The following is a 22,727-nucleotide window of genomic DNA, read 5'->3' on the forward strand; positions in this document are numbered from 1 at the left end:
ACTGTTCAGTCACTTAATCCCATACTGCATTACGTACCGTACCGCTACCGTGCCGAGTTATGCATAATCCACGGTAGGGTAAGGTGCAAAGTAGACACAAGGCTGAATGTTTTCAATAGGCTCATATTTCCTGACTATGTCCGTCAGATAAGACACTTCTGTAGACTAAATATAGTAATGCTGTGTTACTTTAATCTAAGAATACACCTATTCAAAGGGACATTTGGCTTCAGGACTGGTGAACGAGCAACAGATTTCTCATTGGGCCATGTACAATTTTACATTACTTCCTGTGCTCTCTCTAAAAGTGAATTTATGCACTGACTAAGCTGATACTGTAAATTATCCTCTCATGGTCTCTGATTTTTTAAGATAACTTTTCTATGATTTCAATGACAGCAGATTTGATGCTTTCGTCATTATTCTAACTTCTCAAGTCTATGCGTCCCACAATGTAAATTATTTTGACATAATGAAAATTGCAAGAAAAATGTCTTCTTAACTGCTTATGTCTGGCCAGCATCGCTGCAAGAAATGAAAGACCCTATTGACAAATCTAACATTTGGTCCCTCACAATAATAACAATACTGGGGGTGTTCTATGGGAGCCCTTGCCAGAGCAGGTCCCTTGGAATTGTGAACTGGTCCTGCTGCAACCCCATAGATACGCAGTGCAGTATTTCCTAGTGATAGCTTTTTTGTAGAATGGATCGAGGGTTGATGTTGTTCTGGCTTGCCGTCTCTGTTAATGCTATTCATTAATCATCCACCTGTCCAGTGATAGACATTAGGCTTTAACGTTAACCCTGGACTTTTATGGCAAAGTGTGCCCAGGCTTTCGGCAGTTGCCAGAGCCGTCACATGACCAGAGAAGCATCTGTTACTGTAGAAAGGCTCCAAACGCTGGAATGACACTCACTGTAATGTGTGGCATGTGGGTAAACACACACACACACACACACACACACACACACACGCAGGCTACGCACACTCATCAGCACATTTCCAGCCAGTGTAAAAACAATAAGGACTAGGGGGTCAACGAAGGGTCGTACTGTTAGTGTTAATCTCTGAGTTAGTTTCATCCATCCATTTCACAAAAGCACTCCTCTACAATGGGCCCCTGCAGCATCTCTCTTGGACACAGATATTTCCCAGATCTGCAGCAGACAGTTGCAATGCTCTTAGAGTACAGAGTGCTCATGAAGCTTAGATTTTTTAACTGCACATTAAAATGATTGATGCATTGTATTCACTTGCATTTACTTTGAAACCTGTGGAAAAAGCAATAGGCACTTGTCGGGTAACAGAATAGCCTTTTCAGCCTGAATAGGCTACTTCAAACTGAAAGCATTTTCAGGTCTGTCAAATATTTGGCCTGAGTTTGAACACAATTCTTCGAATAAGTTAATGAATCACGAAGTCCATAGTTCATACATTTCATACTCATACGTTTATACTCTAAGCTAAGGTTTCTTTAAGAAGTTTAATCAACAGATTAGGCCTACCTTGCACCGTTACACCGTTGCAACTTAGAAAGGTCATCCAAAATAAATTTCTCTCGCTGCTTTTGCGTCATAAAAGTGGCGCGACGCGACGCTACTTGTTTTGTTTTCTTTGCCGTGTGTGATTCCTGAGAGAACCCGATACCGAATCTTTCCCGTTTCCAACTCACGTGCTGGTAAGCAACATTCATTTTGAAGAGCTAGACTTCCAGTGACAGTGATATTTTGTTTCGCTTGTACTGTAGGTATAATTACACTATTTTTGACAGTGACGATTTTCTGAAGTTACAGGCTTTAGCCTATGTGTCATTGGATTTTCAGTGTAATCTCCCAAAAGGTGCAGCCTATGCGATTGCAGTTGCCGTGATTTATAAAACGCAATTTGTTTTAAATGTGTTAAAGCAAACTCGTGTGTTTGCCATTAGTGAAACGCCGACACATTTTGATCGTTAGATATTGCATTGGGTGAATTATTGTGAAACCCTGGTGAATCGGCGTTTTTTACAAAAAAATGTCTGTCGTAGAGCAAGATCAGGCAAATGCGTTAGGCTACTCTTGTCAATAGCCTAAGCCTAATGCAATAGAATGTAGGAAAGGTGTTTTGATCGCTTTTTATTGGCCATAATTCAAGTCAGGTTTTCTCAGCCTTGATAGGGACTTTGATGTTGTTGGCTGGTGACAAGGCAACTTGCTGGTCTGTGTTTTTTTTTTTTTTCTGTCGCGAAGAGACGGGTCGCGTTGTGCAGAAATGTCTATGGTCTGTCTGACGGACTTCGAGGAGTATGCTAAGGGGCATCTCTCCAAGGCCACCTGGGACTACTACGCCGCCGGAGCAGACGAGTGCTGCACAAGGGATGACAACCTGCTGGCCTTCAAACGGTAAGCAAGACAACCTGAGGCCACAATCCATCAACAGCACATTCTCCATCTCAGGAAAGAGCTGACCCATTTTGAAAGTGTATTGTGCTTGGCATTCATATATTTTTGTGCAAACATGAGTGTTCTCACACACAGCTCTGTTTATCATATAGGTGTTGCTTTCTGTACATTATGCAATTACCATTAGGGCACCAATTCAATTAATCAATTAGACGTTAGTGATCTAACTGGCAATAGACAATGACTCAAATACAGTTAGTCCAAGGTCAGAACCCCTTAAAGCAACAGAAAGAGACCTAAGGGTTAAAATGGATGAAACATTAATCTTTTCCCCTCTGACACTCCAACTTCCTCCGCCTCCTCAGAATCCGCCTGCGGCCACGGATTTTACGGGACGTGTCGGTAAGTGACACGCGGACCACGGTGCTGGGCACGGAGATCAGCTTTCCTGTGGGCATCGCCCCGACCGCCTTCCATTGCCTGGCCTGGCACGAGGGGGAGATGGCAACAGCAAGGGGTCAGTACAGCAGATCTCCAGTAGCACTGGAAATGCCAGTCTCTCAAGTCATTGCTCATGCCATATAGATTCATTTAGATACGTCCTATTCTTCCATACTGTCCACATCCTGAGAACAATTTACAATTAATTTTCTTCTTTTTTTCCTCATACATAAGATCTTTTCATACATCATACACCATATGCATTTAATCATATGCCCCATGCATAAGGATATTTTTGTTGTTGTCAGTTACATAGGATTATGCCGTTTCACTCTGCAGTAGATTTTCTTACCACTAGATGGGAATGTAAGACCTAATGGAAATGTTACTGAGATGTTCATTACACTTTTAACAGTGTGAAGAGCTCTCTAACTCCTGCCCTGTTCTCTCATTTACTGTTGTTCTAACTTTGACATGCTTCATTACTCTTCCTTACTCCAATATTATGTCTTTTGTCCTTTTATTTATGTAAAGTGCATTGAAATGTGTTTGAAATGTACCGGGCTATAATATAGATACACTTGCCTTGCCCTACCCTTTTTTAACTGCTTCTCTCTCTATCTCTATCTGTATGACTATGTCTCTCTCTCTCTCTCTCTCTCTCTCTCCACCAGCTACGGAGGCGGTGAACACATGCTACATCACCAGCACCTACTCGACCTGCTCGGTGGAGGAGATTGTGGCGGCGGCGCCCAACGGCTACCGCTGGTTCCAGCTGTACGTGTACCGCGACCGCAAGCTGTCGGAGCAGATCGTGCACCGCGTGGAGGCGCTGGGCTACAAGGCTCTGGTGCTCACCGTGGACGTGCCCTACACCGGGAAACGCCGCAATGACATCCGCAACCAGTTCAAGCTCCCGCCCCACCTCAAGGTTAAGAACTTTGATGGGGTCTTCCAGGTAAAGATGAAAAACACAACAAAATTCATTTTAAAACCACCTAATAGTAGTATTTTTAGTATGATAACATCATTTTAACTGGAAATAAAACTCACCTAGATTAAGAAGCTCTTTTAAGAAGAGTGTGTAAGACAGACAGCAATGCACACAACATAACTACACTACAAACAACAACAACCATATAGAATTTAAAGGGATATTCCGCCATTTTTGGAAATACGCTCATTTTCCACCTCCCCTCGAGCAAAACAATCGATATTTACCTTGTTCCCGTTCATCCAGCCATTCTGTGAGTCTGGCGATACAACTTTTAGCTTCAGCCTAGCATAGATCACTGAATCGGATTAGACCATTAGCTTCTCGCCTGCTAGCTTCATGTTTAAAAGTGACTAAGATTTCTGATAATTTTCCCATTTAAAACGTGTCTCCTCTCAAGTTAGAAAGTGCAATAAGACCAACTGAAAATGAAACCTGGCGTTTTTCTAGGCTGATTTGACATGGAACTACACTCTCATCTGGCGTAATAATCAAGGCAACTTGCAAACATACCATAGGCGCAGTGATATCGTACGCAGCATCTGAAAATAGTCCCCATAGACATCAAGCAGTAGTAGTGCCAGTAGCTGCAAGTTGCCTTGATTATTACGCCAGATGAGAATGTAGTTCCATGTCAAATCAGCCTAGAAAAACGGCAGGGTTCATTTTCAGTTGGTCTTATTGCACTTTCTAACTTGAGAGGACACACGTTTTAAATGGGAAAATTACCAGAAATATTAGTCACTTTTAAACATGAAGCTAGCAGGCGAGAAGCTAATGGTCTAATCCGATTCAATGATCTATGCTAGGCTGAAGCTAAAAGTTGTATCGCCAGACTCACAGAATGGCTGGATGAACGGGAACAAGGTAAATATCGATTGTTTTGCTCGAGGGAAGGTGGAAAATGAGCGTAATTCCACAAATGGCGGAATATCCCTTTAAGATGGGAGGCAGTTGGACAAAGTTGACAACTTAGACCCAAAAAAAACAGTTAAACAACATTCATCAACATTCAAACTATCTATTACTGGAAATACTTGTTTCCAAGTAGAACGGGAGAACTTAAGGCGCATTTTCATAAGTAGGAGGGGACTGATCCAAACAAGCCATCCAAACAGCATCTTTTTCAGGAAAGACCTTGGATGTTTCAGGAAAGCCATGCCTATCTGCATATTACACATATCACATAACATTATGCCTCCATAGTGGAGTCCTGGTGCTAAAAAGGCCTTCCTGCAGCCCTGCCCTTTTACATCGGGTACACATGATTATGAAGACCCCAGACTGGAATGCTATATTGGGCAAGAGTGGAACAACATTTATTTCTCAGAACTCCAGCACCTGCTCTCTTCAGTTCCCAAACATTTACACCCTGTTGTGAAAAGAAGGGATGATTCAATATGCCCCTGTCCCAACTTTCTTGAGGCAGATTACTGGCATCAGATTCAAAGTGAACATATGAGTGACTCCATGTGAAATCAGACAGAATCCAAGAAAATGGTTGCTGCACCGTCTCAGATTTTGCTCAAAGTTTGTCTACCTTATATTTAGGTCCCAAAACTAAGGCCTGTAAAATATTTTTGCTAAATTCCAGTGTTTTCATATATTTGTGTCACCCTTGCTTCTGTATCATTACTTTTAGTGAAAAAAAGTTTGGAGTGACACGCCCATTATTTTTAGGAGTTTCTCCTAAATTTGCCAGTTAGGAGTTACTTTTAGCCTTAAAATTCTTTGTGATTATGGGCCCTGATCTTGGAGGCCAGATTTGAGCATTACTATCTTGAAAAATGTTATCACTATCCAGCCCAAGTTTAGGGTGGAAGACAGACATGTTCTCTGCATGATTGGACCGTTTTCTATAAGACTCTAGATGTGGAAAAAATGTTTTGACTAAAATGCAAATCATAGCATTCTGTTAATATTCATATTTTACGTAGTGTCTCAACTTTTTTGGAATCACTAATACTAATAATAATGATGATGATAATATTTTTTTTTGTATTTGGTGTATTTATTCATAAGTGTACATGCATTGCCTTGACCTTTGACCTTTGATCTACACCTTGTCTTCTGTATCCGTCTCCATCGTGGGTGTGTGCTCTGTAAACTCTCGTCCCGTGTCAGTCTGAGGCTCTATGTTGCCCCCTGCAGGTGAGCGCGGGCCCGGAGGAGTACGGCATCCCCGCCCACACGCTGGACCCGTCCATCAGCTGGAAGGAGGTGTACTGGCTGCAGTCGCTCACAAGGCTGCCCATTATCATCAAGGGCATCCTGACCAAGGAGGACGCCGAGCTGGCTGTGGAGCACGGCGTCCAGGGCATCATCGTGTCCAATCACGGCGGGCGCCAGCTGGACGGCGGACCGGCTACTGTAAGGGACTGGCGAGTCAGGGATTACGTTTACGTTACATTTATTTAGCTGACATTTTTTTATCTAAGGCGACTTTAAGGCATTCAAGCGACGTTGCAAAGGGAGACCTTAGTACAACAGTCAATTCCACCATGCTAACACCACAAAAGGCCGAGCACGTAGAGGATGACCGTGCAGAAATTTAAAGGGATATTCCACCATTTGGGAAATTAAGCTAAATTGATATTTACCTGTTTCCCGTTCATCCAGCCGTTCTGTGAGTGATCAATGATCTATGCTAGGCTGGAACTAAAAGTTGTATCGCCAGACTCACAGAACGGCTGGATGAACAGGAAAAAAGTAAACATCAATTGTTTTGCTCAAGGGGAGGTGGAAAATGAGCTTAATTCCCCAAATGGTGTAATATCCCTTTAAGTGCAGAGTTGAAGTCCCAGCCAGAGTAGTAATCAAAAGACACAGTAGATGGAAGTGCATAGTTTGCATAGAGTGCAGGTTTGGCAGTGACCAGACAGCTGGCATGTGGCAAGACAGCAATCCACTGTAGCTAAGCAGGTGTACTGTACTGTAGGTTCACCCATTGCCTGAATGGCAGACCTCAAGGAAAACATTGGATTGGATTTTATTGTAAAAATCCTTGACAACTCTGTTCAAACCCACATGGTTTATTCTTGGTATATTGACATTAAGGGACTACTAAGGGACTAAGATGTAATCAAACAGGTCAATAACAAAATTAGATGTAGATAGATAAATAGATACTTTATTGATCCCCAAGAGGAAATTCAAGAAGTTCCCCAAGCTTCAGAACTCTCATAGGCTAGTCGTGCATAGTAGTGTACCAGGAATCAGAGCAGTGGGGTGTCAAGGCTGGAACCGGACCACTCATCATCATCACTAGAATGGAAACAACCCTATCAGTCATGTCTCCTGCTCAAGGCCGTAAGGGTTTTCTGTGTTAGTGTTGTGTCTTCAGTTGTGTGTGTGTGTGTGTGTGTGAGAGAGAGAGAGAGAGAAAGAGGGAGAGAGAGAGAGTGTGCTTGTACGTGTGGGTGTGCCTGTGAGAATGTGTGTGAGTGTAAGCCTGTGTGTCTGTGAGACAGAGAGAAAGTATGTGTGTGCGTGTGTGTGTGTGTCTGGCCTTCACCGTGCTCTCTCTCCCCCTCTCTGTGTTTATCAGATAGACTGCCTGTCAGAGATAGTGGACACGGTGCAGGGCAGGATCGAGGTCTACATGGACGGTGGGATCCGCACAGGCAGTGATGTGCTCAAGGCCGTGGCGCTCGGAGCCAAGTGTGTGTTCATCGGACGGCCTGCTGTCTGGGGCCTGGCTTATAAGGTGTGTGTGTGTGTGTGTGTGTGTGTGTGTGTGTGTGTGTGTGTGTGTGTGTGTGTGTGTGTGTGTGTGTGTGTGTGTGTGTGTGTGTGTGTGTGTGTGTGTGTGTGTGTGTGTGTGTGTGTGTGTGTGTGTGTGTGTGTGTGTGTGTGTGTGTGTGTTCGCACAGGTGGAGAGAAGTGTGTTATGAGTGTGTTTTTGAGTTTGAATTTTTGCTCCAGCCTTGACCATTTGGCTACGTGTGTGTGTGTGTGTGTGTGTGTGTATATGTGTGTGTGTGTGTGTGTGTGTGTGTGTGTGTGTGTGTGTGTGTGTGTGTGTGTGTGTGTGTGTGTGTGTGTGTGTGTGTGTGTGTGTGTGTGTGTGTGTGTGTGTGTGTGTGTGTGTGTGTGTGTGTGTGTGTGTGTGTTCGCACAGGTGGAGAGAAGTGTGTTATGAGTGTGTTTTGGAGTTTGAATTTTTGCTCCAGCCTTGACCATTTGCCTACGTGTGTGTGTGTGTGTGTGTGTGTGTGTGTGTGTGTGTGTGTGTGTGTGTGTGTGTGTGTGTGTGTGTGTGTGTGTGTGTGTGTGTGTGTGTGTGTGTGTGTGTGTGTGTGTGTGTGTGTGTGTGTGTGTGTGTGTGTGTGTGTGTGTGTGTGTGTGTGTGTGTGTGTGTGTGTGTGTGTGTGTGTGTGTGTGTGTGTGTGTGTGTGTGTGTGTGTGTGTGTCAATTGCATTTGTGTGTTGTGGTTAGGAGTTGGGTGTGTTTTGTGTTACTATGAGTAATATGAGATGTGTGTATTTTTATGCATGTGTGTGTGTGTGTGTTCAGGCCAGACCTCCTCCCTCATCTTCCTGTGGTCAAACTGCTGCTTCTCTAACTTAGACTAGCAGCCTTTTGCAACTATGCAGACTGAAACCAGGCTGGAAATGTACAGTTAAGACTGCAGCTGTTGTCAGCATAACATAGATATAACCACAAATTCTTTGGGGCATTTCGCAAAACTTCACCACGTAGCTGTTAACGAAGAAGTTCTCAAAATACTGGCGTTGTGGTAGAGTTTGTGGTTACCTATTGCTCTGCCACTTCTGCATGATTGAGATGCCAACTTTGCCTGCCTTCCTCTTGAAATTGTTTTTCAAGTGTTTCATACTTTTAAAGGAATGAAAAATGGCTTAACATGAAACAAACAAAAATCAATAAATATGAAAAGCCTTCCCAAGTTAGTAGACGGTAAAACAATTCAAGTCAGTAAACAAAACACTAAATTTTAGAGGCCCATCAAAAACATATCCTTCACTGTCCATGCAAAAATTTAATTAGTTTTATGTTGACGATACTGTACTCTCTTTCGGTCTTCTGTCTCTTATCGAGGGGGAAGCACAATCGATGATGTAGCACGACAGCATTTTATTTTGTCATTGTGTTCATACTTGTTTTGATTAGTGAGTTGGACTGTTTCCTTATGATGCGTATTTGACTCTGTGGTGTGTAGTAAGCTTGGAAGTGTTTCAGTAGTATTTGAAGAGCTCTTTTCCAAAATGCTATAAATCCATTTTTGAAAACATGTTATTTAATTGTGTATTTCGGGTAATATCAATAAAAGTCCAGCTGTGTTGTTTTGATTAATTAGATACGTCAAATAACAATAACCCAATTACAGTTTTGCCGAAATTACTTGTTTACTAAATTTGAAAAATAGAAATGGAAAATAGCTCTTTATTTATTTATTTATTGTGTTTTGTTCAGGGTGAGGAAGGAGTCCGCGAGGTGCTGCAGATCCTGAACGATGAGTTCCGCCTCTCGATGGCGCTGTCAGGTGAGTGCTGTTGACCCTGTCGTGACCTCTCATGACCACTCATGAACTCTGTGCGAACGACAGCAAAGCCTTATTGACCCTTTCTCAGTCTCACTCTCTCGTGTACATTCCTTCCCCCTCAGGTTGCAGAAACGTTGCCGAGATCAACAGGAATCTGATTCAGTTCTCCAAACTTTGACCCCAGGCACTCTAGACTGAGACAGCGAGACTGGGTTAAACAGACCGTGTCAACGGTAGCGATCACTGACCTAATGCTCTTAAAGGCTAAAGCCTTTCACCTATGCAAGCGGGTGGCTACAGACTAGCCAAGCATGAGTTCAGCCTTAATTGGCCGGTATTGAAATTATATCACTGGTGATAGTCAATCCCTGGGAATTACTGGCTGGATTTGCCATAGTTATTTTCACACCAGCTAATCAAGCACACATCACCATCTTCCTCTTTGTGGTGTTTTTTCTTTTTTTATCCTTTTTCTCTCGCCTCCCTGGGCAGCAGAGGTTGTGACTGTGGGCTCTAATTTAAATGCTAAGCAAAGTGGAAAGTCTATCAATAAGTAAAGTGCATTCGTGCTTGAACTATAGCTGTCGTGTGGCACGCTTTGAGCAAACCCCTCAGTGTTGACGGTTCAGATCTTGCTCATTCTGTTAAATTAGCAAATTGTTTTCTACCTAGTTATTGAAATAGCATTGGTTAGACTTAAGACTTTGCACTTTGCCTGTCATTCAAAATAGGCCTTGTGTGTGTGCGTGCGTGTGCGTGCATGTGTGTGTGTGTGTGTGTGTGTGTGTGTGCATGACATGAGTGTGAGTTTGTGGGCTGGCAGAAAATACAATGATTTCGTAAGAGTCTGGGCATGGGGTTGGGGGGCACATTGAGACCAGGAGACAGAGATGCATCGCCTAAGGCACTCATTTTAGGCACCATTTTGGCCCCCCGATGAGGAACTACAAGAACCAAAGAATCATGAGAACTTTCATCTGAGCTTGTGAGAATTGCACACTGATGGTGAGTGTGCAATTTACTCACCATCAATGAGCTGTTATGTGAGAGAGGCACCAGGGACTCGGCACAGTACGCCTGATTGGATGACTCAACACTACTGTTTGTTTGCAGAGTTCTCAGTCCCTCATCTTGAAATGGTGGTGTGATATGATTTTGTATCTTGAAGACACCATGAGATTATATGAATAAATCATATTAAATATATTTTACAGCACATGCTACAGTCGTATCTCTTGTAGGGGTGGGAATTGGTAAAAATGTGATGATTTGATGCTATTACGATATTTAGGCCATGATGCAATATTAGGATTTTTAACATATTGTGATGCAACAATTGTGATTTCGATTCTGCAATATATTGATATTCACATCTCCCATATTATTCAAAGGCATTACAAAAAATAAGGAAAATAACACTGTTCAATTCACTTTGTCATGGCATGGTGCATGTCAAAGTCCTTAATATTCGGCCTTACTAACACTATGTTGTTGAAAACCAAAATACTGTACGCCCACACTTTCGATGTGAAAGAAGACGGAGTATTGTGTTTTGCAAAGCTATTTTTATTCTAAATGTAATGTTATCAGAGTAAACCTGAGTAAACTCGACCCAAATAAAAGTAAAATAGATTATTGAATTGTATAATTAAGTATTGCGATACTTTGAGCTACTGTATCAATACAATTGCGTGCAAAATATTGCGATGCTGAACAGAATCTCTTGCCTGGTCAATTAATGAAGTTATGCTGGCCTTAAACCATATGAATTTTCAAATAATTTCTCAGTCTGAGACTAAATTTAGTCGTAAGGAAATCTTCGGAGTTTTACTGGGGTCAAGGCATGCTCTCGAAAAGTCACATGTCAAAATCACATGAAAGAATCTCATGACAGAAACTATGTTCACATACAGTAGGCAGAGCTAAACACATGCATGAAGATTACATTTGGACCAACATGTTAGAATTCGGAAGGTTAGTTAGAGATATGATGAGTGCACTTCATTCACCGACTGTAGAGGCTTGAGTTTTATTTATTACTGACAAGGACCTCTCTATACTGGTACTCCTGTAATGGCCTACCCATTGTTGTGTTGATGTGACAGCTGGGGTGAACCATGATAGTATTTTATTAAGTCCATCGAATTTTTATTTTATATATATATATATATATATATATATATATATAGGCTAAGTCTTACATAGAGCTTTTTAATTACATTATAGTAAGTGTCAATATCTGGCCATGTTGGCCCCAAGTAGAGAGTACAGCACATAAGCTATGTTTGGCAGAGTTTGGCCTCTTGTCAGATGTCTGAAACATAGAGACCATACTACACTATTTGCAAACAGACACTTTAAAAAGGTTCTCTTCTGCTTATCTGCGACAAAGAAAGCCTCAAACTGTGACAAGAGACATGACAACAACAAACAGACAGATAGATAGTGAGCTAGTGAACAGATTGTGGTTGTTTGTGTGTCTGTGTGTGTGTGTGTGTGTGTGTGTGTGTATGGCTGTATAATGTGTACATGAGATAGTTTAGCTATACGTGGTACTGTACAGTCCTATTTCAACTCCCTTTATTTAAGGTAGGCTGTAGCTTGAAGCTCACTTGAAGCCTTTCGAAATCCTTGCTCTAACTGTCCAGAGGGTGAACACATCACTTATGTTCAACGAGCTACACAACTTACACAAGCTGAGAGGAAGTCATAGCCTACTGTTATGGTCTCTGAAACGCTTCCTGGGCCCTGGTTTCACAATCAAGCCGTTTGGAGTGTGGCGAGCTCACAGAATGTTTACAGTGTGTGGGTGTGGGGGTGTGTGTGTATGTGTGTGAGTGCGTATCAATACGAGAAAAGAGAAAAGGTTATAGAGACCGAGTCAAAGAGAGAGAAAGAGAAAGAAGGTGGGAGATGAGAGAGAGAGAGAAAAATGAAGAACTAGCACAGGAAGTCACTGAGGTCTCAGTAAACTCCCTAAGCAGAGCAAAACATGTGTGTGTGTGCACGGTCTGACGTGCGGTGTGCGTGTGAGGGACATCTCGATGTAACTCTGCCTGAGGTTTCAGTAGCCGCCTGTTGTGCTGCGAAGACACACGAATACACACGCAGGCGTCTCGTGAAAGCATCTTTTGGTAAGTTCTCCCGTGGTTGAACAAAATACGCAGCCAACTTGAACCAATTCTAGATGTACTACAGAGGCATTGTTCTTAATAGGCCTTGGCCTACTAAGTCTGTTGTGTACAGTGTATACTGATGTAGAGATAAATGGTAATCTATAGGGATTTTCTGTAATCTCGTAAAAAGTGTCACTTCAACTGGCCTTCCATGTTTATGAGTAATCTGCTCAGAGTGTGCAAGTGTCTATCATTTCAATGCCATTCAGAGGAAAAGACCTACAGTAGATGACCACAGGAGCATTTCTGTCTTTTAGAATGTTTCATGGCTTTGTTTGTAAAAAAACAGTAATGGACTTTGTTGTAATGTAAAGACTGCACATGAGGTTCAGGCAACAGTGACTCCTCACACTTGTGTAGTCCTGAGTGTAGTTTTAGAACCAACTCCTTTGAACTTACTGGAGCAAAAACATCAACAACCAGGAAAAAGATGTGCAGTTGGGAGATTGACGTGTGACATGGCTGTGTGCGCCATTTTTGCAACCAGGGGCTACCCACATCCTCGCTGTTGAGGATGCACCTGCACACGTTTCTCTGATTAGTGCTTGTGTGTGTGTGTGTGTGTGTGTGTGAGTGTGTGTGTGTGTGTGTGTGTGTGTGTGTGTGTGTGTGTGCCCGTCATGTGCATCATCAAGCCAATCATCATGCCATGTGATGATGACGACCCAGTACTGTTTCATTTCCCTTCATCTCCGTGACAGGAGTTTATATGATCGCTCCACACTGTGAAAGGAGTGGCTTTGGATGGTGTCAGACTTCAAGAAGTCGATGAGAGTCATTTCTACGGAGACATTGTTCTTTGAGAGTCTATAGTCTCGCTGAAGGTGTGCGTGAGTGCCCAACGTCAACTTGCACCTGACACCATGGGGTAAGAGTGCCATGTGCTGTCATCTTCCTTCGTCATCTGTATCTCACTGTTATGTAACGTCTGAAAAATAGACATTGTTATTATTGAGAATGAACTGAAACTTGTACGCACACACATACACAAACACACACACACACACACACATACACATCTGAACTGTTGACAGTTGACAGAGACATAGTGTTGACAGACTCTTGAGCATGTCGACAGAGCTGGAGATTTCGAAATTGCTGTCCAACTGATGAAAAAGTGTGTTGCGTACCTGCTGTTAATGCTGGTTCAGCTTTATTGATAGATTGATGATTTCCGAGCTCACCGCACTTCAGCACAGTTCACAATAATGATCTGACACAGCTCAACGTCCTCTCACATGGCCCACTTTAGCGTGGCCACGACATAGTTTCATGTTCTGCTCTGTGTTTAAGAAACAGTGGGGAGGAAGGGAAGCTACACCGGCGTCTTTCGCGACTCGGCAGCCGCCACCAGAACAGGGATCCTCCGAGGCCCCCGCCTCAGGCCGACAAACCCCCCACGCCCGCCGCACCGACCCCCCGGCCCCCGGAGGTGGCCCCTAAACCAGCCGAGGCAGCCCAGAAGGCCCCAGAGGCAGCACCCAAACCGCCCGTAGTGGCCCCCAAACCAGTAGAGGCCCCCAAACCGAGCCTCCCTCCCCGACCCCTGAAGAGAGAGTTCCTGTGTGAGACCCACGGCAATGCCATCTTACAGGTACACTTTGAACTGCCTGCAGCACAAAGGCCCTATAAAACCAAAGTTGAGGATTTGTTTGGACACACCTTGTGTACACTTAAAAAAGGGGTTTTGGGGTGCTGTATAGAACCATGCATTTTTCAAGAGCCCTTAGGGGTTCCTTTGATGAATCCTTCAAAATGGTTCAAAGAACCATTTAGGGGTGCCATGTGAAGCATGCAATAGACCTTTTTTGGTTCTACAGTACAGTACTCATTACGGTATTTACACATTTTTTGGTTCTACAGTACAGTACTCATTACGGTATTTACACATAAAAATATGTGCAAAAACTGTAACCTGTGCAATACTAAATTGTGGAGCGTGGTCAAACTGATTTTGTCACTAATGCTCCATCTCATCGCATGCAGTTAGGACAACATGTAAGAGTTGAGTGAACAGGCAGACAAGTCCTTCTGCCTGAGCACTTCAACCAAAAAATCATTTTCATTTTGTGTTTTTTCTCTGGCAAGGGTTTGAACTCTTTCCGATGTGATGAGACGCTGTGTGATGTGACCCTGGTGCCAGGAGACAGCAGCAAGACCTTTCCTGTGCACAGAGCCATCATGGCCTCCGCCAGTGACTACTTCAAAGCCATGTTCACAGGTGGGAGCCCAAGGCCGTGTGTTCACACAGCTAGTACCACAAAGCTCTGTTGAACTCAGATAGTGACGGCTTCATAGCCAGGATGAATGAATACAAACTTCAAACGCTTTAAAAAAAGAAATAATCTAGTATATTTTAAGAGGAAGCTCGTCTAATGGTTTATCTTCATTATTCATTAATTCACTATTAATTATTAAATATTAATTTATTATATCCTATAATATGGCTCCCTAGAGAAAGCATTATATCAATGCAATGGGTTGATGTAGCTGTTAATTAATGATAGAATAATTCTCATAGTAATGTTTGTAGCTACTAACTACTAATTACAAACTTACTCGCTTAGAACATTCTCCCATGATCCTCGCTCATTCTTTTCCATGCTTTGCGCCTCGATTTTCCTTCCTGACCCCCCACCCCTAGGCGGAATGCGAGAGCAGGAGCTGAAGGAGATTAAGCTTCACGGTGTGAGCAGCGCGGGGCTGAAGAACATAATCGACTTCATCTACACGTCGCGACTGGACCTGAGTGTGGGCAGCCTGCAGGACACTCTGGAGGCGGCCAGCTTCCTACAGGTCCTACCCGTGCTGGACTTCTGCAACCAGCTGCTCAGCAGCGAGGTGAGTGGAGAGAGAGAGAGAGAGAGAGAGAGAGAGAGGGGGGGGGGGGGGGGGGGGTTCTGTTGGTGAGAGAACATGTGTTGAGGTGTTTGCCTTGCTGCAGGTCTTGCTAAAGCATAAAGTTAAAGCATAAAATAAAGCATGTACACACTTATGTTTGTTTCTATACCTTAGTCAGGACCTCCCATTATCCCCACACAACACCTTTTGACTGTTTTGTTGTTAGAGAGGACTTAAGGGGACTTACTGTATGTCCTATGACTGTTGGGGGACCACCACACTCACAGTCATGGCAGACACATTTCAGGATTTATTTATAATAATGAATACATTGTTGTGTGTAATACTGAGTGTTGTTGTTGTGTGTGTGTGTGTGTGTGTGTGTGTGTGTGTGTGTGTGTGTGTCTGTGTGTGTGTGTGTGTGTGTGTGTGTGTGTGTCTGTGTGTGTGTGTGTGTGTGTGTGTGTGTGTGTGTGTGTGTGTGTGTCTGTGTGTGTGTGTGTGTGTGTGTGTGTGTGTCTGTGTGTGTGTGTGTGTGTGTGTGTGTGTGTGTGTGTTTTGGCAGATCACCATTGAAAACTGCGTAGAGGTGGAGCGAATAGCCACAGACCTGCTCCTGGAGGATGTCCAGACCCACGTCGGCGACTTCGTGCGGGACAACTTCCGGGAGCTGGTGCAGAGCGGACACTTCCTGCAGCTCTCCGAGTCCAGCATGGCGCACGCGCTCGCCAGCGACGGCCTCAAGGGCCTCTCGGAGATGGAGCTGTACCGCGCGGCCCGCACCTGGATCGCCCACGACCCGCCCACCCGCCACCCGTCCGCCTACACCCTGCTGCGCCACATCCGCTTCCCCCTCATGAGCCCCTCCGAGCTGCTCCAGATCTCCCAGGAACAGGACCAGAGCGAGAGCACCGGCGCTGGGTCCGCCGCCGCGGCTAACGCTAATGCTAAAGCTAACGCTAATGCTAAAGCTGACGCGCCGCCGCGGGGGCCGCCGCTGATGCGCTCGGACACGGCGTGCGTCAACCTGCTCCTGGAGGCCAGCAACTACCAGATGCTGCCCTTCATGCAGCCGGTGCTGCAGACCGAGCGCACGCGCATCCGCTCCGACGCCGTGCGGCTGCTCGCGCTCGGCGGCGTCATGCGCCACCAGCTGGTGGTCAGCCGCGAGCTGCGCTTCTACGAGGAGCCCGAGGGCGCGAGGAGGGGGGAGGACGACGGAGCGGGGGGGAGGGGAGACGTCTGCGGCTTCGGTGAGGTGGCGGGAGGAGGAGGAGGAGGAGGAGGAGGAGGCGCGAGCGGAAGCTGGCGGGCGCTGCAGCCGATGGAGGTGCCGCGCTACCAGCACGGCGTGGCGCTGCTCGGGGGCTTCCTGTTCATCGTCGGGGGCCAGAGCACGTACGACACCAAGGGCAAGACGGCGGTGGACAGCGCCTACCGCTACGACCCGCGCTTCGACCGCTGGCTCCAGGTGGCCTCGCTCAACGAGAAGAGGACCTTCTTCCACCTGAGCGCGCTCAGCGGGAAACTGTACGCCGTCGGAGGCCGCAACGCCACCGGGGAGATCGGTGAGTAGCTATCAATGGCCGCGTTTCCCAGATTCGTTAAGAAGCTCTTAAGTGATAACTGATTCTTCTTCATAAGAATGTTCTTAGAGCGCTCCTAAGCAGTTCTTAGCACTTAAGAGCTTCTTAACGAATCTGGGAAACCCGGTGAATGTCAGTAAATATGTCAGTGAGTAAAATGTCAGTAAGTAACCAGGGCAGTTACAAATGTTGGGCTCCATGAAAGAATATAATACTGGAACTTTCCAACCGTCTAATAATGTTGTTCATTGTGTTCTGTGGGTGCCTCTTGACATCGCGTGGTGTCCTATCTTCAACCTTCCAATGACACCCTCACATAAACGTACAAGATTAAGAACAGCTGGCATTTTAAAACTGCCTAAACTGCTGAGTTTATGATGGATACTTTATTGATCCCCAAGGGGAAATTCAAGAACTCCTCTGAGTACACGTTCAGCAGTTGAATGAGGAACCCCATTAAAATTCATAAAATCCTTGCTAATGTCACTTTGATTCCCAGGTTCGGTGGAGTGCTACAGCCTCAACAAAAATGAGTGGACCTTTGTGCAGCCGATGGTTGAACCCCATTATGGCCATGCTGGAGCAGTCCACGCAGGTCTGATGTATGTCTCAGGTGAGTGATCTCGATACTAATCACTCATAATCACTCATCTGTCTCAATCTCCCTCAGATTGTTTATTGAGAGTTTTTACTTCATTTACTTGAACCCTAACCTTTACCCTAACCCTAACTTGCTATGATAAAAACTGAATGATACTTAATGACAGTGTTATGCCATAAATATTTATGACTTGTTTATAATGTTTCTGACATGTTCATGACAGTGCCATGTCACTCTTATGTCAGATACCCTCAAGTAAGTGTAACCCTTCATAGGTCAGTTTTAAGTCAGACAAACAAAGCTTGTTTTGTCGTTTTGTGTCTTAATCCTGTCTTCCCCACTGAACCAATTCTCAGTTCAGTAGTGTTCAAGGGAATTTGGTCCAAACAATGGCCCCATTCTAGAACATTCTCCTGGGTAACAACATGTAAGCATGCAACGACCTTTCTCAGATTGAGCCTTGTGACAAAATCTATGTGGTGACAGCGGTCAGTCAGTCAGGAAGGCCAAAGACGTGTTCACTCAAAATGGGTCACTGCAACTCATCTGTGGTTTTGAAAACAAGACACCCACATCTCAGGACTGTAAACTGAACTGGTTTGTGACTGCTACTGTAAGCCAAGCCAAGTCGAAAGAAACAAACAAGCAAAACCAGGCCTTTCGGAAAGAAGAACATTTAAACAATCCCCTTGCACTTTGTAGAAACATGTCTCTCAGACTTCAGACTCAAACTTGTCAGTGCCATCTTGTAATGTACTGTAGGCTACTGTAAATGTGGCAACCCCACTGACTTGAGAAGAAGCTCAGTTTGAACCACTGAGAGAAGCCTCGGCAGGATGCTTGTTGTCTCTCTGACAGAGCAGGCAGTTTTTCTCAGACCAGGTCAGCCACTTGTGCCATCTGGCCACATCCTTCCTGCTCACTGCTGTACAGGGACTCTCAGAGCGACTAGGGGCCCGGGGGGAGGAGTGAGGGAGGAGGGGGGAGGAGGGAGGAGGGGGGAGGAGGATCTGAGGCTACAGGGACCTGCAGGCTGCCCACAACACAGCCCACCTCCCCTGCATCACTTTTTCCGCCTCTCACTTCATATTTCAGAGAAAACGGTTACTTTGTCTGACCACTGTGGAAACACGATGTGGCCCACTTTCAGTACCTGGCCACTGGAAACGTTGTTTAGCTGGCCGCTGGAGTTATTTGAATAGCCTACCTCACCATTGGAAATGTTTATCTAAATGCCTGACCACTAGGAACGTGAATACTTGGCAGCTGCCATTGCAATACCATAATCACCGCAAAGGCTGAGCAAGAGCCAATAGGTGGCCACCGCTAGAGGCCTAGAACAATTTAATGACAACTTTATTCTTCATAACTCAAACCCATTGGACGTTATTCTAAATTCTGTGAATAAGCTTTCATACTATAAATATTATTAGGAGGATTGTTGTAGTTCAGTGGTATTCTTATTACGCTTTGACGTCAGTCTCACTTCTGCTTTTCGGTGATGTTATTTTTCTATTCTCGATTGAAGATTCTGATCTTGAAAACAGACACAGGGTATGTGAGATGCTTAGACTAAAATACAGTAACAGATTGTTCTAGGTGTTTTACAGATTACAGCCTAGTCTATTTCAGATGAAGATGCTACACTGTTAAAAATAAATGTAGAGAACAAATTTCAGTAAATCCCCACCTGGTAAACCACAATGTGTCTGCATGTAGCCTATTGAGAATGACTCACTTTTGAGAGCAAATGTTGTCAGTTTAACTGATGTTAATTAGTTGGCCACTTTACATTTCTGTTTATTGTATTAGTATGCAAACATTGTTTCTGCATGGTTAAATTAGGCATGATCTAACTGAACCCATAGCTCAAGATGATATGAACTAGTGAACTCATTTTCAATCATTCATATTGCCATAATAATATGCAGCAATGATTACAACATAGCTGTATTAACATGTAGCTGCATTTTCATGCAGTCATTGAAAAAAACCCAAATTAAACTCTGCACTCATTGGGTAGACCTAGCCAAACAGAGCAAAGAAATAGCTTACAATAGCTCATATTTCTCCTCCTTTGTTTTTTTTTTGTTTATATTCAATTCCGTTCGTTCATACCGATGCTATGAACAACTAGGGAAGGGTGTCGCAAACCCAACGAGCAAACAGAGACGAGCAAACAGAGACGAGCAAACAACCGAGGGAACAACATGTCGCACAAACACACTGTTTTACCTTGATGAAAGTGAAACCGGAGTTTTCCCACATATCCACTTTGGCCCAAGTTTTCAGAAATAATGGTGTGATAATCAGTGATAAAACCTCCGTTTTCGTGTAAATGCAAGGTCAAACTGCATGTAAATAGTATGGAATTGTAGCCATAGCGTTTCTATTGCAAACAAAATCAACCTAAAGCATGCTCAGATGATGTGATAGACAAGGCACTGTTGCTCATCTGTCTGTCATCGTATAAAGCCCGCCCTGACAATTTGATTGGTCTGAACAGCTCTGGGTCGAGCATAGTTGCGCCACTACGGAACAACGCCAGACTGAACTTCCCGACCTCAAATGTTGTGGGCAGGGCTAAGTTCGGATGGCACCCAGGCTACAAACAAACGTACCACTACACACACAACTTGTTTACTTGGATGTGTGGAGCACAAATTAACTCAATTCTTTCTCTTCCTCACCACTAGGGGGCATTACCAAGGACACCTTCCAGAAGGAGATGTGGTGCTACGACCCCGACTGTGACCTCTGGAGTCGGCGTGCGGACATGATGGACCTGCGGGGGCTGCACTGCATGTGCACGCTGGGCGACCGCCTCTACGTCATGGGCGGCAACCACTTCCGCGGCGCCAACGACTACGACGACGTGCTGGGCTGCGAGTACTACAGCCCGGCCAGCGACCAGTGGACCGCGGTGGCGGCCATGCCGCGGGGACAGAGCGACGTCGGCGTGGCCGTCTTCGAGGGCCGCATCTACGTGGTGGGGGGCTACTCGTGGAACAGCCGCTGCATGGTGGACATCGTGCAGCGCTACGACCCCGAGGGCGACGAATGGGACCACGCCTTCAACGTGCTGGAGCCGCTCGGGGGCATCCGGGCGTGCACCATGACCGTGCACCGGCCCCAGGGGCCCGCCGCCGAGGCCCAGATACAAGAGTGCCCTCTACTGGACACCAAGAACTGAGCGGGGGTGTGCGTGTGCGGGAGGGGTCAAGTGTCTGGGCCTGGGAAATATCAGCCATGGTTTCAGAGTGTAGAAGTTGAGATCTTTTGAAGGTGGACAATCACATTGACTGCTGTCATTCAAACTGTGGTGACACTTTTTTTTGGGGGGGGGGATAAAATGTCCCAAACCAGCAAATCTGAATCTGAAAGCCTATGGGCCTTTTTGTGTGAGTTCAAAGCTAATTTTCAGATTTGTACCAGTTGAAAACGGCAGTGCTGTACAATGCAAAGCCAGTGCAAATGATTTCTATTCATTCGAGAATCTTACCAAAGCGTCACACTGAACAAAGGTTGAGGCTGACAGACATTCTCAGCCCATACATGGGTGAAATGGGCGGCCATTTGGTTTCACATTGTGTTGTGCTCCTAAGTTGGAAGTCCAGTCAGCACGAAAACTGTCTGGGGAGGATGGCGTGGGTGTCTATCACAAATGCAGTCTGTATAATGTTGTTTTTTTATTGCTGGGAATGATCTTTGTTCTTAGTATCAGCCCAATTACGCTGATACGAGACAGAACATGTTATCTTTAGCCCTATACTGTACATTACCTGCACTCACTGTGGGTTTCACTTTTACCGTACTCATGCCCCTCGTAGGTGTCCTCTGTAAAAAACTGTAAGAAACTGTAAGAAACACAGTGAATTCATGTTTAGTCTCGTAGCGGTGTTACAGTCATATCACTACTGCAGCGTCTGTTCTCTGTTCTTCTGCAAGCGTGCTATTCGAAACGTGAAGTGAAACCTGCTCTTTGCCTTGGTTGACTCTGATCAAACTGTGATGGCCTAAAAATCGACAGATTGTTTTCTGTGATATAAGCTTGTTTATAGCCTTATGACAAGGACATTGATACTTAGTTTAACATGGTTTGTGTGTATTTTTCCAAAATGTTTGAAGTATTTTTTTATATTTTTGAAGACATTTGTTTGCACTGTTTGTATTTTTTAATAAAAGATCAAACAAATGTAGATGTGAAAACAAACATACACACACATACTGCGTTAGCCTGGCTCCGCATCCTACTTCCGTTCAATTTTCATTTCCCTTCAGTACGACGTCTGGGTCTGCAGGTTTTTTCAAGCCAAAAATGTGCAGGTCCAATCCAAAAGGGTCAAAGTGGCCATAATGAAATATGTACAAGAGTTTGGTAGGACCAGGCTAATACAGTGTATCTCTCGGTCAAAAATCTTATTTAAAGTTAGTGATTACAGAGTTAGAGACCTCATTTCTTTGCAGTTTGATATCTTACCCCCAACTTCCAACAACAAACCTGAAATTGTGAATCAATCAATATCTTTGTTTATTTGACTGAAACCTTTTCATAAATTTCTTTCTCATTCTTTCTTTCTTTCTTTCTTTCTTTCTTTCTCTCTCTCTCTCTCTCTCTTATTTCCCTTGAAGTGTGAGGAATCACTCACTGTCCTCCAGATTAGCTGTTAAAACAAGTCATGCGTCAAACAACTCTCTGTCAAGGTTTGCACATGCCAGCTCGATGCCAGTGATCTGTAGGCTCAAGGCTAAAGTGTGGAGCTAGTCTAAACAAGCTAGTCAAACTCATCTTCTCATGGGGCAGCTGAGCCACAGGACTCTAGAAGTCAACTGTACAAGATAATCTGATATGTATGAATATCAGATTATCTTGCATAGTACAATATTGTATATGGTGCCTGGTTAATGAATATTACTTTTACTGATTTATGTTAAAATGTTTGTTATAAAATTACATTGTTGCAAAAAATGTGAAAGGATGGATTTTAGTAAAGATGTGAGCCTGTTGTGCATGCAATCATTTCAGTTTTCATTTCACTCAGACTGGAATGGCCCGTTAAGGTTCAAAGGTACTGTGAAAGGAAATGTCTGTTTTAGTAGTAACAAAGCAAGCGGAATATACACTGAATTCAGCAGTGTTGGTTCGAATAGGCACCTCAAACTATAGCCATACAGCAGGCTATACACACACGGTAGCCTA

General features: G+C 44.4%; 2 protein-coding genes across 5 annotated transcripts in view; both read left to right on the forward strand.

Moving 5' to 3' along the window:
- The window catches only part of hao2 (hydroxyacid oxidase 2 (long chain)), a 22,282-nt gene extending 11,741 nt beyond the window's left edge, over nt 1-10,541 (forward strand). For 2 of the 3 annotated variants that reach the window (XM_062534464.1, XM_062534465.1), the window contains 7 exons: nt 2,232-2,384; nt 2,750-2,901; nt 3,500-3,783; nt 5,971-6,189; nt 7,367-7,525; nt 9,254-9,323; nt 9,446-10,541. In XM_062534464.1, coding sequence (XP_062390448.1) covers nt 2,232-2,384; nt 2,750-2,901; nt 3,500-3,783; nt 5,971-6,189; nt 7,367-7,525; nt 9,254-9,323; nt 9,446-9,501 — 1,093 coding nt within the window. In that variant the 3' untranslated portion in view covers nt 9,502-10,541. Of the gene's footprint in view, nt 1-1,456; nt 1,682-2,231; nt 2,385-2,749; nt 2,902-3,499; nt 3,784-5,970; nt 6,190-7,366; nt 7,526-9,253; nt 9,324-9,445 lie in introns of those variants that run through there. The other variant, XM_062534466.1, reaches the window with a different exon arrangement.
- A 1,618-nt stretch (nt 10,542-12,159) lies between these two features.
- Nucleotides 12,160-22,545, forward strand: si:rp71-68n21.9 (kelch-like protein 9). Of its 2 annotated transcripts, none has more exons than XM_062534467.1 (8): nt 12,160-12,457; nt 13,201-13,367; nt 13,793-14,093; nt 14,588-14,720; nt 15,144-15,340; nt 15,906-16,908; nt 17,426-17,539; nt 20,224-22,545. In XM_062534467.1, exons 2-8 carry the CDS (start codon nt 13,363-13,365, stop codon nt 20,718-20,720), a joined length of 2,250 nt encoding a protein of 749 aa, XP_062390451.1. In that variant the 5' UTR covers nt 12,160-12,457; nt 13,201-13,362; the 3' UTR covers nt 20,721-22,545. The 2 variants fall into 2 exon arrangements, with proteins under 2 accessions (XP_062390451.1, XP_062390452.1); XM_062534468.1 differs by having other exon boundaries at nt 13,799-14,093.
- Nucleotides 22,546-22,727: the final 182 nt, after the last annotated feature.

Source organism: Sardina pilchardus, chromosome 4 (genome assembly GCF_963854185.1).
Source record: "Sardina pilchardus chromosome 4, fSarPil1.1, whole genome shotgun sequence".
NCBI classification, from domain to species: Eukaryota; Metazoa; Chordata; class Actinopteri; order Clupeiformes; family Clupeidae; genus Sardina; species Sardina pilchardus.

Bases quoted from the DNA above. Each gene is read 5' to 3' on its own strand.
- si:rp71-68n21.9 (XM_062534467.1), top strand. The intron at 14,721-15,143 runs GTGGGAGCCCAA...CCCCACCCCTAG, and splicing joins CTTCAAAGCCATGTTCACAG to GCGGAATGCGAGAGCAGGAG. The intron at 15,341-15,905 runs GTGAGTGGAGAG...GTGTTTTGGCAG, and splicing joins ACCAGCTGCTCAGCAGCGAG to ATCACCATTGAAAACTGCGT.